This window comes from Vicia villosa, linkage group LG3, assembly GCF_029867415.1.
Source record: "Vicia villosa cultivar HV-30 ecotype Madison, WI linkage group LG3, Vvil1.0, whole genome shotgun sequence".
NCBI lineage: Eukaryota > Viridiplantae > Streptophyta > Magnoliopsida > Fabales > Fabaceae > Vicia > Vicia villosa.
In genome coordinates, this window is record NC_081182.1 from 189,343,496 (window position 1) to 189,360,081 (window position 16,586).

Genomic DNA, 16,586 nt, shown 5'->3' on the forward strand with positions numbered 1-16,586 from the left:
AATGTATGCAATTAAGTTGCAGAGGTCATTGTATGGGTTAAAACAATCAGGGCGCATGTGGTACAATAGACTAAGTGAATATTTACTTAAAGAAGGCTATGAGAATAATCCTATTTGTCCTTAGTTTTTATAAGAAAAACAATATCCGGATTTGTAATAATTGTTGTTTATATTGATGATTTAAATATCATTGGGACTAATAAAGAAATTAGAGAAGCGAGAAATTATTTAAAAAAAGAATTTTAAATGAAAGATCTGGGAAAAACTAGATTCTGCCTTGGTTTACAGATTGAGTATACTAAAAATGGTATATTGGTACATCAATCAAATTATACAGAAAGGGTATTAAAAACGTTCAATATGGACAAGGCAAATCCTTTGAGTAGTCCAATGATGGGTAGAACACTTAATATTGAAAAAGATCCCTTTAGGCCTAAGAAAAGTAATGAAGAAGATCTTGGCTCAGAAGTGTCATACCTTAATGCCATTGGAGCACTCATGTACCTTGCTAACTATACAAGACCCGATATAGCTTTTGCAGTGAATTTACTAGCAAGACTCAGTTCATACCCTACAAAAAGAAATTGGAAAGGAATAAAACATATATTTCAATATCTTCGAGGTACATCTGATCTTGGTTTATTTTATTCTAACAATACAAAACCAGTTTTGCTTGGTTATGCAGATGCAGGATATTTGTCAGATCCACATAATGCTAAATCACAAACTGGATATATATTAACATATGGTAACATTGCAATATCATGGAGATCGCAAAAGCAAACACTTGTAGCAACTTCTTCAAATCATGCATAATTAATTGCCCTTCATGAAGCAAGCAAAGAGTGTAGATGATTATGATCGGTAACTCGACATATCCAGGGAGCGTTTGGGTTACCAATTGATAATAATCCAACAATTTTGTATGAAGACAATGCGGCATGTGTTACCCAGATGAAAGAAGGTTACATAAAAAGTGACAGAACCAAGCATATCCCTCCGAAGTTTTTCTCATTCACACAAGAACTTGAAAGAAACAAAGAGGTTGATATTAAGTATATTCATTCAAGTGATAACGTGGCAGATCTCTTTACAAAGGCACTTCTTACATCAATTTTCAAGAAACATGTACAAAATATTGGAATGCGTCACCTTCGAGATCTTTAAAGAAGAGCTATATGTGTTCTGTTGAGGGGGAGCATAATGTTGTACTCTTTTTCCCTTATTAAGGTTTTTATCCCAATGAGTTTTTCCTAATAAGGTTTTTAACAAGGCGATTTATGTTTCCATAGGATTCATCTCAACAAGACTTCAACGGAGCACTGCGACAAATATTTCAAAAAGGGGGAGTGCTATAATAATAAGTAATTATTATTACTACTATTTTGAAATACTAATGAATAGTGTATACACAATTTTTCAAACCTTTAACAATAACATGTATAGTAGTAGCCAATATCATAACACTATATATATCACTCCTTGGTATATGAAATGTAAGAACATCAATCATTTCTAAGAGAAACAATATACTATCAGTCTCTTCTATCTCTCTGTATTCAGTATTCTTAACAAATAAAACCAATATAAAACTTATTTTAAATAAGACTTTATATGACCTGCTGGAAAGAAGTAAGTCAAACACTTTATATTTTCATCAATTTGACTCGCATTTTTTATTTTAAATATCGAGGACCAAGCAGGCATTTTGATTTCATTTTACAAAAAAATGTATGTTATAAGAATATATAGCTAAAAGTCAAAAATTCATGCAAAACCAATTTTATAAGGACTACAACATGACATTTTTTTATAGAGACTAAAAGTCAAAACTTGAGATATTTATAGGGATCAAAAACATATTTAACCCAAGATTTTAAATGGAAAATCTAGGTTTATACCATAAACTAAAAAAAGGACACCATAAAAGAAGTTATTTCAAATATATATATATATATATATATATATATATATATATATATATATATATAATTAAAATAGAAAACCTTTGAAACTCTATTTCTAAAATAACATAACTTCAGATGTTGGGAATCTGGGCTTATAGCATCAACGAAGAAAGCTAAAAAAAAATTGGAAAAGATTTGAAACTCAGTTTATCAAATAACATAAATTCATATTCGGAAAATCAGTTTCATACTCTTTGTTGCTACTCAAATGTATATAACAACCAAAAATCATGAATAACACTAACATACACCAACATCAAAAACATTAACAACAACAACATAAAAGGAAATGAACTATGAAAACTTAGATGAAGAATCAAAGTAAGTTAAAAAAAAGAAGCAGAAGAAGAAGAAGATGATGATGATGGCAAAATGGAAGCACACGATGAAGAAAACCACATACAACAATAAAAAAATTGAAAAATAAACAGGAAAAGTATGGTAGCTTTTGCTCTACTGATATCCTAAATTTTGTTGGATATACACTCAATATGGTTGATACTTATATTAGATGGTTTGAATTGTTTACAGAGGTAACCAAAGTGACTTTACGATTTCCTCTGTGCAAGAATGCATGCATTTCACGTTGGAAAATGGAAAGGGAGAAAATGAATCATTTACCTTGACAAAAGCGTGTAAATTGTCCTTCCAATGCATAATTAAAATTAAAATTTAATTGTGTTACACATAATATTAATTAGACAACAACTAATAATGATTATGCTATATTAGCCCATGAAAAAATCTTTCTAATTAGATATCAAAAGAGGTATGGAAGGAGGTTTGATATGTATCAAACTTCTATTTATTATAGTAGATTTATATTATAGATCTTTGTCATTCAATTTGACATATTCTCACCAATATTTGGGAGGAGCATTACTATTGCAAGATTGCTCAATATAATTTTTTAAAATATTATGAAAATTTAAAAATGTTGCTTCGTCACGTGTGAAGTTATCTTCTGAATGTATCATAACATTTTTTGCAACAAATTTCGCAATTTTGATAATATTTAACATTTCTTTAATATATACTTGCCATATATTTTGCAAGTACTTGTACCAGAAGTTCAAAATAGAACAAGTGCGTCTGAAAGTTAACTTCCGAACATTAGAATTTCCTGCATATTTTACTCTAGAATTTCCTACAATAATGCACATAAATATTTTAAGATTTATAATTTCATATGGACACACATGCAGTTTTTCCACTGGTAATAGTTAGTCATTTTTTGAGTGGAATTACATGAGCTACATGGGACGGGTGCATTTGGAAGTTATCTTTTGGATAAGGGTATTTTCAGACATTAATAGGATTTGAGAGAATTATATAGTTATAATCTTATCTCAATCATGCATTCCATGTAATATCTACTTTTAATATAATAAAGTACATGACATATGAAATTCTTTCAATATACCTATATTCACCAATTTGAAGGTGATTTTCGGGGACGTAGCGGTAATTGTATCTCCTATAATACTTTTATTAATGAGTAGATTTTTTTCATCATTTCATAAGTTTTCAATTGTCCATTTTCTTACATAATTAATAATGTCTTGACAGATTTTTATTGGAATTGTGGAAAACTTTCTTGAGCACAGGGAAACCTGTTGCACGCTTTTTAACTTTGGTTTCTGAAAAACCCTATAACCTTATGTCAATCATCTCTATATATGATGGATTTTGTTATCAGCTTGCAAACCCTAAAGTACAACCCATTACATCTTGCTCATCTCCCATTCTTTCAGCCTCACGATTTTTAGGTTTTTTTTCTCACGAGTTAATGTGCTTCCCTCTCCATGTTACACGAATCTTATATTAAGTTTGCTGTTTTTCATTTTTTTCCAGAACATGAGTCGAAAATTTGACTCCATCAAAGACATTACCGACAAGAAGGAGACGTGGAGACTGGCTGTTCGTATTATTGATTTATGGAGCGTCGTTAACAGTAAGGGTGCTGAACATCTGGAGATGGTTATCATGGATGCTGCGGTAAATTTGTTTCAGTATTTTTGTATCTTTTGTTTTGTATACATTAAAAATATGTTATTGTGTGTTAACCATTTTCTACCGTTGTTCGTAGGGTGATCGAATTCAAGTTTTGATTCGTGCTGATCACACACATAAGTGGAAACCAAGAATTCAAGAAAATATGACTTGCATAATAAACAACGGCACTGTATTTGATAACGATTTTCAGTGGAAGCTTTGTGACCATTCTAAAAAATTTGTCTTCCTTGGTGGTACGACCATGAAACACATGGATGTTCAAAATATTCCTCCTCGAAAGTATTATTTCAAAGACTTTTATGAAATTAATGGAGGCAATTGTCAACTAAACAGACTTGAAGGTAGACAAATGTATTAACCTCACTTTTTTTATAGGAATCTATCTACTTTTAACACTTTTGATATATTATAAATCTTTGCAAATATTATAGGTGTTGTGCATGAGATCAACAATACGCAATCAAACACGCCCGGGAAGAAGACATTTGTTGCCTTCAGTCTGAAAGATTTGAGGTATATTTTCTTCAGTAAATACTCCTTCAGATATGAATGTTTCGATGTATGATTTTATTAACTAGCTTTTTTTTAAATCTTAGTGGTAACATTGTTAGCTGCACATTATGGGAGAGCTATGGATCTAAGTTTTTGGATTACTACAATGACCCAAATAATAGCGGTGCTATTGTCGTCATACTAACCCATGCAATGATAAAGGAATCCCAGGGTTTGTTTGTTTTTTCTTCTTTTCTTTCCCCTATCTCATTTTTTTAACAATGTTTTAAACTGTTATTTGATTGTCCTGCAATTAGTATCCAATGCATGGAGTGGTTCTAAGCTGCTGATCAATGAAGACATCCCTGAGATTTCCGAGTTTTTATCAAAGTATTAACTTTTTGCAGTTTTCAATTTCTATTAATTACTGTTGTTGTTACCAGTTTATGACACGCTTTTTATTTTAATATTTTAGGCTGCCTGCAAATGAGCAAAATCAAAAGCCTTCCCAATCTGCCAAATCTATGTCTCTTTGGTCCGGTGGATCTCAGTTTACAACACTTGAAAAATTTGTTCATAAGGCAAAGTGCATTCCTTTGAGTGAATTAACCAAAATCAAACAAGTATATCTCAAAACAAGTGTTTTTCATCATTTGCTAAATCTCAGATCAAGTGATTTTGCAGTTATCTATATGGAATTCTAATTATTTTTTTTACTTAGGACATGTTATGTGTGACCATTGGAACTACTGTTAAATTTTATGTATCCAAGCATGGTTGGTTCTACTATGGTTGTACAAAGTGCTCTGTCAAGGCTACTGATTTGAACAATCCATACAAGTGTGTCTGTGGCGAAAATGTTAACAAACCCATACCAAGGTTTTTTGTTATAATATTATGTATTTGTAACATTTTAATGCTTTATGGTTATGATCACTCATTTTAATCAACTGTATTATCTAACAGGTACAAAGTTGATATATACGTTTGTGACGGTGAATCAAAGTTCCGATTTGTCTTTTGGGATGCCGACTGTGAGCATATAATAGGACAATCTGCTGATAGCATGCATAAATCAATGTTGGAGGTAGGTTGTTATTATATTCGCTCATTATTAAGAAAAATTATATCTATCTAACATGTAATTTCAATTTTAGAATGGTGAAGATGATCCCATGGTTTATCCTGATGAGCTTGACATCTTACTGGAAAAGAAAATGGCTTTGAGAGCTAAGGTACAGCCAACCTTTGGGCAAGCATCTGTTTGGAAGTTGTCGTATGATGAAGAATTTGTCAACCAAATTGAAAAGGATTATATTGCTAATGAGGTTTGACAATATAGTAAAAACTGCATGAATAACTTAAATTAATGAATTCCAACTGTATTACTAATTTCTTAAAATTTAAAACCCAGGCTCATAGTATTCCTGTCACGCAAAATGCTGTTGCTGATCACGTTGAAACTTCCATGGTATGTTATTTCTTATTTTTTGATGTTCACCGAGAGATCAACTATTTTTTTCTCCATGTTTACTAAAGACGTTTATTACATTTGAAGGAGTCGTTATCTGCATTTGGAGAAAATGATCCAGACAAGAGTTTGGCCAATACCCCTTCAAAGAGCGTCTCTCATGCCGTTGATGCCGAAGATTCGGATTGTCATGTTTTAGGGCTTACTCAATACTCAGGAACCAAACCACCCAAAAAAGTGAAGATTGAACCAAATGCTTGAAGACTTGATAGACTTACTATTTGCTGGGACTTATATTTTGTTTAATATTGGATGCTGTATTTTTTTGACTTTTTAACTTAATTGGGTTGTATTTGTTGTTATGGCTTTTGGACAAGCACTGCTTATTTGTACTGTCACATGGTATTTAACTGCAAATTTAAATTAGTGAAGTATGTTTTAGTCAAATGCTTATGCTGTGTTTTTGTTACTACTGTTTTATTGTGTTTAATTGTGTTGTATGATTAAAAATGTTTATCATTTTTTGACAAGTTAAAATTAATAGTATTTTAAACATGTTGTATTTAATTACATATCCAGATTTTATTTGAATAAATCAGTTGAAACATTTGAACTTATGGTTGATCTATATGCTTAATACAACATACATTGTCACACTACTGTACATATTATAATATGCGATTTCAACAAAAACTGTATTGTCACATAGCTATTCATAATTATATTATTTCATATTCCAACTATATTCAAATATATGATTTCAAATAGATGCCGCAGCTCTGATGCTGATATTCACTGAACATATTTATTTTTCTAAATAATGGCTCATACTGATAATTTCAACAATTTTTTTTTATCAGAAAGCATTATAACTTTGCTATACCATTATTTATGATCTGTTTTTTTAAAAACATCTCATTTTTAATAAATACATTTATTCACCCAATTCAAAAGTTGCATGCTTTCGATTGGTCACGAGTTTTCTTTCTTTCAAGTTTTAGACAATCATAATTGCTTTTTATCATGCTTTGAGATTTTAACAGCACTTAACGTGTAATACCAGCAATAATAATCATTACCATTACATAAATAGAAGTGTGGAGGAGAAAGATTAATTATTAACTTTGTTAAGCGTTCATATGAAAGGATGTTTTAGAAGAAACATGACTGCGAAAACCAGCTCCTATTCCTACTATAATTATTTCATACGCAGAACTCTTAAGCATACGTGTATCATGTCTTTTTATTCATCATAAGTATTTGTTTCAAATACTGTCTAAAGATATCAAAATACCAAAAATATGGATGAACAGAAACAAAAAGCGCTTGAAGATAAATGGTTTAGCAATGTGTTGAACAAAAAAAGATCAGCAGAAGCAAGACTTCATCGTAAACGTCAGCTCGAGTTCAAGAGAGCAAAGAAGATGAATGGAGTGCAGAAAGAGAACGTAGGAAAAACTGCCTCTATTAGTAGACACGATACTCCTTAAACCAGAATACCACTTTCTACTATCTCTCCAAACATTCCAAGTTCAAGCAAATCGGTTTTAACAAGCTTGCACAAAACTCATGCCTCCTCAGTGATGAACGGTCTTTCAACTTCTTCAAATAAAAAACGATCAAGAGTCGTTACTTGCAGGAACATTAATAATATAGGGACGAATTTAAAGAGGAGGTTTGATAACGTTGTTGGTGATTTTGGTTCTACTTCTTCAAAAAATTCAACAGAACCAACTCCTCAAATTAATGAACTTTTTGAAGATGACAGTGAAGAGGATAATATGCACGATGATTCTTCAGAGAGTATGATTTATTTGTGGTAATGTACATTCTTATGAATGTAAAGCTTTACATATTTCTAATAAACTTTGCATGTGTTGTATTACAAAGGTTGGAGCTCAGATCACAGTATGGTTATGGAAGAAGATGAAGATGATATGGACACTGATATTGTATCTGTCAATGCCCTAGCAACAGGTTTTGTAACATTAATGTAATTATTTTGAGTTAAGTTTTATTGTCAATCATCATTTTAGTTGTTAACTTAGATACGCATTTATTTAGGAGATTGTTACGACATAGGCGATCCAGTGTTTGAATGTCCAAAATGTTGTGCAAAAATGTGGTATTTAGAAAGGAAGAACAAATATCGACAATCTCTAAATCCCAAGTTCACAATGTGTTGCGGAGATGGTAAAGTTCAAATTCCTCTATTGAGAGAACCTCCGGAAATTTTGCAAAAATTGTTGTTTGATCAAACAAGCCCTGAATCAAAAAAAATTCAACAGCAAATACGCCTTTTCAATATGATGTTTGCATTTACTTCTCCGGGTGCTAAAATGGACAACCGCTTTAACAATGGTAGAAGTCCTCCGAATTATAGAATTCAAGGACAATCATGTCATCGTATAGGTAGCATGTTACCATTACCAGGACAAAATCCCCGATTTGCACAGCTATATATATTTGATACAGAACATGAGATACATCATAGAGTAAAAGGATTCAAGTATGTTTCTTTACTAATTCATGTATAATAATATTATATGTTGTATGACATATGAGTGACATTCCATGTTTTGTTGTTATAATTTGCAGAACAAAAGACGGAATAGATGTTAACATAGTGAAAAAACTCTCTTCTATGTTATATCAACACAATGTTCATGCACAAAGTTTTAAGATGGCAAGGGATATTCTTTCTGAAGACAATGTTTCTGACCTAAAGCTTCGTCTTATTTCTGAGCGAAGAACCGATGGAAGAATCTACAATCAACCAACTGTTTCAGAAGTTGCTGCTCTAATTGTTGGTGACGTCAACACTGCTGAGAAGAGGGACATAATAATGCACAAACAATCTGGACAACTTCAAAGAATAGATGAATATCATACATCATATTTGGGATTTCAATATCCATTGCTTTTCCCTTATGGCGAAGATGGTTACAGGCCTAACATTAGACATCGAAATAAAGATTCACATAATAGACCTAATTCAGATTCATCGGATGTAGTAGTAGACACTGAGGATGTTCAGTGGGAGCAGGCAACTAAAATAAATAGGCTTACAATTAGAGAGTGGTTTGCATTTTGTATTCAAGACAGAAAGAATGAGGCCCAAACAATTCTCAGATCAAGAAGGCTATTTCAACAGTTTTTGGTTGATGGTTTTACAATGATGGAATCTGAGAGACTTCGATGGTTAAGAAAAAATCAGTCTAAACTTCGAGTTGGAAAGTATAGCTATCTAACAGATGCCAGAAGCAATGGTCAGACCGATGGTGCAAACACAGGTAAAAGGGTTGTCCTTCCTTCATCGTACGTTGGTAGTCGCAGATACATGGATCAACTCTACTTTGATGGAATGGCAATTCGTAGTTATGTTGGATTTCCTGATCTATTTATAACGTTTACGTGCAATCCCAACTGGCCAGAATTGCAACGTGTACTTGCTTCTAATAATCTTAAACCATCAGATCGTCCGGACCTCATTACAAGAATATTTAAGATGAAATTCGATGAGCTACTGTCAGATTTGACAAAAAAAGTATGATGGGCAAAGTTCTTGCGTGTAAGTACTGTTTCATTTAAAGCGTTGATATATATTATTGTGATTCTGAAATATCATTATTCATACATTATATTTTGTTGTAGATATGTACACCATCGAGTTTCAGAAAAGAGGTCTGCCTCACGCTCACATTTTGATATTCCTTCATCCCTCCAGCAAATATCCAACACCTGCTGATATTGACCGGATCATATCCGCTGAAATTCCTAACAAGGATACAGACGGTGAGTTATATAATTTGGTCAAAAGCCACATGATTCACGGACCATGCGGAAACGCAAATCGGAATTCGCAATGCATGAAGGAAGGTAAATGTTCCAAATACTTTCCTAAGGACTTCCGCAAAGATACAGTCGTCGATGAAGATGGTTATCCGGTTTACAAAAGAAGGGACAACGGTCACACTGCCATTAGGAATGGTATAGAGGTTGACAATAGATTTGTTGTTCCCTACAATTCAAAATTGTTGTTGAAGTTTAAAACTCATATTAATATGGAATGGTGCAATCAAAGTACATCCATAAAATATTTGTTTAAATACATCAACAAAGGCTATGATCGAATAACCGCTGCAATCGTCATGAGTGAAAATGGAAATCCCATTGAGAGGCAAGATGTTGATGAAATCAAGCAGTATATTGCATTTAGAAGAAAAGAATCCACAACCTGCATGCTTTCTTAACCTGTGAGAAGGTACCCATTTTCGTTCAACCGATGGAGTAGATTTCGCTTTTGAGATTAAAACCTAATTTCAAGTTCCTCTCATCCACTTATATACTGAAACGTTTCAACCTCTTAGTCTTCTTTTTCCAAAGTACACATCTTGACATACATTATCATTACTTAGTAGGGAAACATGCAAAAATGTGGGAAACTGGTATACTGGCTTTTTAGATGACCACATAATAATTATATTAATCTCTTCAAAGGAATAATTAATATCGTTTTATCAATATACACATCATTATGTTAATTTTGATAAAATTTAATACATTGAATTATTTAAATTGGGTCTTCACTTGATTTTTTTCAAAATTGAATTCGATATATTTTTAATTACATTAACTGAATTTATTTTTTACAATTCCTTTACTACTTAATTTAATATTAATTATCTTCATTCATATTTGACCATAAGAAAACTATATAATATGCTTTAATTTATATTATTAATTAACATTATCTATAAGATTAAATTATAAACATTGCTTTTTTTGTCTTCTATATTTTTCGCCAAAAAAATATAATATATTCCCTTTTTTGATATATTTTTTGTTGTATATTTTTGACAAGCTAAAATTTATTATCCTAAAATAAATTGATTTCTAAACAAATACATATATTTTTTTTTATACATCATTATTTAAATATCAGAATGGATTTTCATACACAATATAATAATTAATGAATTTATATGTGGTACATTTTAAAACAATTTACATAATAATATTATTATTGGTTAGATATATTATTACGCGACCCATGCGAACGCAGGGGTAATGAATACTAATGGTATATTTTAAACAATAACGTACGCGTGCGGACACAATGGTATCTAACTACCTAATTATATGAATTTCATATTAAATGAAACTAATTTTTATATGCATTTTATATTATTATATATTTTATTATTATCTATATTGAATTTGCGTGACCCGTGCGAACGCACGGGTCCTTTACTAGTTTATGTGAAATTTCTCAAAAAGCTTTTAAGAAGATAAATTATGAAATATTAAATGCAGATGTCATTTGAAAACATTGGAAAACTTTTCTTAGGTAAGGAGCCAGTCCTTTTTCTTAACTCTTTGGATAAGCTCTATCAAGGCGTCCTTCCAGGTGTGAGAGCTTATCCAATTAATATTTTTGGTTTTGCATATCACCATGCTCTTCGATGTAGAAGAAAGCTTGAGGACATTTTTTCGATGGAGTTAAATAAGAGAAAATTAAAAAATGGAAATAAGGTAGATGCACTTGATTTGATGGATGGGTTAATGCAAATTGAAGACGATGAAGGTAACAAATTGAGTGACAAAGAAGTTGTAGACAACATTGTTTATTTTGTATTAGGTGGATATATCTCTATTTCTCTTGTGTCCATGTGGGCTATTTACTTTCTTGCCAAGTATCCAAATGTGCTAAAATTGCTATGGGATAGTTTTTTTATATAAAAGACTTGTTAATTTTTATGCATGCTTAGTTTAAGTTAAGATGAATCTCTTAATTTTTTGTCACTATATTTATTAATTTTATTTTTGTTTTTGTTTGCAATTGTAGGAAAAAATATGGCTTTCACAAAGGGAAATTAAGGAGATTTTATTACAGCTAAAGATTTTTCAAATTTAAAATATACAAACAAGGTTTTTCACTAGTTATGCAAATATATATATTTATATAGTTAAAAATATTTGTTAATGGTTTTATCTATTAATTAATAATTATATACAGAAAATGTTGTAAATGAAGTTGATTATAAAGGTATGAGGTTGTAGACTAGTTCTTGTGAAAGTTATTCATCTGTTTGTATTTTATTGTCACTTGTCCAAAACGTATACATTACACTATTTTTTAATGTAAAATAATATTTTTACTTAAACAAAATTTCTCATTGGAAGAGTAAAATGAATAAAATTACTACAGTCCTTTGATTACTATTATAAATAAATTTGATTTTTTTTAATATTTGATAATTATATTATCTAGTTCATATATCAATATATTAATTATCAAATGTACCAAAAAAAATAAATTTGTTTTATTACTGACTAGAGGTTGTACGAATTAATGTCTAGTTTTAAATATAAAATTGTAGTTTATGTGCTCTCAAATAATTGTCACATTTGTGAAAAAAAATATTATTCATTTTTTATTTTTAAAGTAGTATTGATTGGTTTCTTTTTTATTGTATAATAATCTAATTAAACTTACCATTAATATTTATTGATACAAAACATAATTTTTATTTTGTAGGTTATCAGATACCAAAGAGATGGAAAGTAATTTCGATGCTTTGCTATATTCACACAGATCCAGAGAATTTTAGGGATCCCATGTATTTCAACCCTGGTGGATGGAATATACATTTGCTGACTATTTTTTAATTTTGGTTTTTCATATTAGTTAATTTTTTTATTGATTAATTTATATTATAATTATCAATTTTATTTATAAATTCTTAGGAGTTGGCAAAACCTGGAACATATCAAGTTTTTTGTGCTGGACAAAGACTATGCCCTGGAAACATGCTAGCAAGAATTCAACTAGCACTTCTGCTTCATCATTTATCCATTGGATACAAGTAATGTTTCATCATAGTGTTTGATATATAATATGTTTTTCTTTTAAAGTTTTATATCAAGGTAAAATAAATTAGATGTCACTTTATATTTTAATTATTTAATGATATCTTTTACATATTGAATGCAGGTGGGAGCTCATTAATCATAATGCAAATATATTTTATCTTTCACATTCTGCTCCTATTGATAGGGTCGAAGTCAAACTCATCCAATTGTGAAGAAAAATTATGGAAAAATCATGTAAAGTTGTAGATAAAGAAATGAGTTTTGAGCAAAATACAGATTTCAAAATGATCACAAGACAAGATGCTTCTTTATGAATTCCATTACTTTCAAAAGATTTCGATTAGTCATGATTATAGTATATGGACAAATTACATTCAATATTCTCTAGCTTATTATTAGCTTATGCAAACAAGTGCAAAATGAGAAATATTTTACCATTTAATACAATAAAAAGTGATCATGGTAGTAAATTTAAAAATAAATCTTTTAAAATTTTTTGTGAAGAAAATGAAATATCTCATATTTTTTCTCATCTAAAAGTTCTACAACAAAATTAAGTTGTAGAAAGTAAAAACAAGTTTCTTTAAGATATAACAAGAATCATGATATATGAGAGAAATATTGAAAAACACTTTTGGATTGAAGAAGAAGCAGTAAACACTACATGTAACATTGAAAATAGAACCAATATAAGACTTATTTTAAATAAGACTTTACATGACTTGTTGGAAAGAAGAAAGTCAAACACTTTATATTTTCATCAATTTGATTGCACATTTTTTTATTTTAAATATCGAGGATCACATAGGCAGTTTTGATTCCAATGTATAAAAAAGTGTATGTTATAAGAATATATAGCTAAAAGTCAAAACTTCATGCAAAACCAATTTTATAAGGACTAAAACATGACTTTTTTATAGGGACTAAAAGTCAAAACTTGAGATATTTATAGGGACGTCCAAAAACATATTTAACCCAAAATTTTAAATGGAAAATATGGTTTTATACCATAAACTAAAAAAGGACGCCATAAAAGAAGTTATTTCAAAAATATATATGTTATAGTTAAAGTTGAAAACATTTGAAACTCGGTTTCCAAAATAACATAACTTCAGATGTCAGGAATATCAGTTTATAGCATCAACGAAGAAAACTACAACAAAATTGGAAAAGATTTGAAACTCAGTTTATCCAATAAAATAAATTCATATTCGGGAAATCAGTTTAATACTTTTCTGTTGCTACTCAGATGTAAATAACAACCGAAAATCATGAATAACACTAACATACACCAACACCAAAAATTACAACAACAACAACAGAAAAGGAAATGAACCATGAAAACTTAGATGAAGAATCAAAGTAAGTTAAAATAGCGAAGCAGAAGAAGGTGATGATGGCAAAATGGAAGCAGACGATGAAGAAAACCACATACAATAATATAAAATTGAAAAATAAACAAGAAAAGTATGGTAGCTTTTGCTCTACTGATATCCTGAATTTTGTTGTTGGATATACACTCCATATGGTTGATACTTATATTAGATGGTTTGAATTGTTTGCATTGGTAACCAAAGTGACTTTACGATTTTCTCTGTGCAATAATGCATGCATTTCACGTTGGAAAATGGAAAGCGAGCAAATGAATCATTTACCTTGACAAAAGCGTGTAAATTGGCCTTCCAATGCATAATTAAAATTAAAATTTAATTGTGTTACACATAATATTAATTAGACAACAACTAATATTGATTAAACTTGCGAGTCTTGATTGATCATTTTATTTTAGATGAAGTTCTGTCGAGTCTTGATTGATTTTAGTAATCACTTGACTTTTGTACTTGCTAAATGTACAATACATGACAACTCCTGGTAATTAAGGGTTGTAAGAGGCTTTTAGGGTTGGTTATGAAATTTAGAGCTAGCTCATGCTGAGGGGTAAGAAGCTATATATTGTAGTATTCAGCATGTATGAAATAGTTATGTATGTCATGTAATGGTTTACTCTTCATACATTAGATACATACACTAGTAGTCTATAAATAGGTTGTGCTCTCTCACTTTGAAAGAGAGGTGGTTGGTCATTCACTTGTAAACAAATAACGTTGTTTGTGAAAGTGACTGAAAATTATCTTTTAACCATGTTTGTTATCTCTTCTCTCTCCTCTCTTATTGAATCCAAAGGTTTATTAATTTCTCAAGAAACTCTCTCGTTCTTGCAATATTGCTTTATTCTTGGAACTCATTTCTCAACAAAGTGGTGCAGTGAGTGTGGATCAATATGCCTTCAACAAAGTATGAGATTGAGAAATTCACATGATAAAATGATTTCGGATTATGGCGCTTGAAGATGCGTGCCTTTCTTATTCAGCAAAGTCTACTAGAAGCGTTGAAGGGATTTGAAAACATGGATGTTGCCCTAACAGGGAGGGAGAAGACGATGATGATTAAGAAAGCCCACAATATCATCATACTGAGCCTTGGGGATAAAGTTCTCAGGCAAGTCTCGAAAGAGAAAATCGTAGCAGCTGTTTGGATCAAACTTGAAGGTTTGTACATGACCAAGTCTTTGGTAAATCGCCTATATGTGAAATACGCTCTGTATTAATTCAAGATTAGTGAATACAGAGTCTAGACTGAGCAGTTGGATATTAATAAAATTATTCTTGATCTGGAAAACATTGATGTTAAAATCAACAATGAAGATCAAGCATTGTTGTTGGTGTGTGCTTTACCAAGATTTCATTCGCATTTCAAAGATACTCTCATGTATGGAAGAGAGTCCCCGACCTTTGAATAAGTTCAACCGGACTTGTATTCTAAAGACTTGAATGAGAGGAAGGAGCAGAAGTTATCTTTAGTTGGAGAAGGCTTGTCAATAAAGGAAAAATTCTCAAAGAATGATGGAAAGTTTGAGAAGAAGAAGGTAAAGTTCGAAAAAGTATTATGGTGGGTGATGCTTATTAAGTTTTACCACTAGAAGAAGGAAGGTCATACAAGAAAGGTTCTTCCTAATAGGCCAAGGAGTTATGGTGATAGCAATGATAATGGCAATGCAACCATTGTTCAAGATGATTATGAATCATCTGATGTCCTGGTGGTTTCGAGCAGAAACTCTAGCAAGGAGTGAATTATAGATTCAGGTTGCACTTGGCACAAGACTACAAACAAATATGTGTTTGAAGAATTATGTGATCAAGAAGGTGGATCAATACTGTTAGGAAACAATAAAGCCTGCAGGATTAGAGGGATTGGATCTGTGAGGTACAAGCTCCATGATGAAACCATAAGGTTGCTGACAGGTGAAGGGGTCGAATTTGAAAAGAAAGGATATAATTTTCAAAAGAGAGCTTGGTATCTTGAGAATCATGAAGGGGTTGAAGGAAGTCTTGAGAGGCATCAAGAAACAAGGCTTGTATTCCCTTGAAGTTGAAGTCAAAAGTGGCTCCGCTGATATTGCATCATTGAAGCACATGAAAAAGACTCAGTTATGGCACATGAGACTTGGACATGTCAGTGAAAAAGACCTAGTCAGATTAAGCAAGCAGAATCAATTAGGTGTTGATAAGCTCGAAAAGCTGGAGTTTTGTGAACCGTGTGTATTTGGTAAAGCATACAGAGTGAAGTTCAACAAAGACCAACAAAGAACAAATGGATCTCTTGATTGTATCCATGATGATCTTTGGGAACCTGCAAGAAACCCATCGCACTCAGGTGCAGGGTATTTTCTATCCATAGTTGATGATTACTCAAGAAAGCTTTAG

At 31.1% G+C, this 16,586-nt stretch overlaps 4 protein-coding genes across 4 annotated transcripts; all 4 read left to right on the top strand.

Annotated features, from left to right (window-relative positions):
* Positions 1-4,224: 4,224 nt before the first annotated feature.
* On the top strand, positions 4,225-6,304 carry LOC131659569 (uncharacterized). Its single transcript, XM_058928742.1, has 10 exons — positions 4,225-4,324; positions 4,415-4,496; positions 4,562-4,707; positions 4,793-4,865; positions 4,951-5,098; positions 5,197-5,354; positions 5,442-5,562; positions 5,633-5,803; positions 5,890-5,946; positions 6,034-6,304. Exons 1-10 carry the CDS (start codon positions 4,225-4,227, stop codon positions 6,205-6,207), a joined length of 1,230 nt encoding a protein of 409 aa, XP_058784725.1. The 3' UTR covers positions 6,208-6,304.
* Positions 6,305-7,529: 1,225 nt separating this feature from the next.
* Positions 7,530-9,499, top strand: LOC131659570 (uncharacterized). Its single transcript, XM_058928743.1, has 4 exons — positions 7,530-7,749; positions 7,837-7,923; positions 8,011-8,455; positions 8,545-9,499. The coding sequence occupies exons 1-4, from the start codon at positions 7,530-7,532 to the stop codon at positions 9,497-9,499; spliced, it is 1,707 nt and encodes a 568-aa protein (XP_058784726.1).
* Positions 9,500-11,256: 1,757 nt separating this feature from the next.
* Positions 11,257-13,034, top strand: LOC131659571 (ent-kaurenoic acid oxidase 1-like). Its single transcript, XM_058928744.1, has 5 exons — positions 11,257-11,674; positions 11,966-11,995; positions 12,488-12,513; positions 12,697-12,815; positions 12,944-13,034. The coding sequence occupies exons 1-5, from the start codon at positions 11,257-11,259 to the stop codon at positions 13,032-13,034; spliced, it is 684 nt and encodes a 227-aa protein (XP_058784727.1).
* A 3,156-nt stretch (positions 13,035-16,190) lies between these two features.
* On the top strand, positions 16,191-16,586 carry LOC131659572 (uncharacterized mitochondrial protein AtMg00300-like). The gene has a single exon (XM_058928745.1). It carries the CDS (start codon positions 16,191-16,193, stop codon positions 16,584-16,586), a length of 396 nt encoding a protein of 131 aa, XP_058784728.1.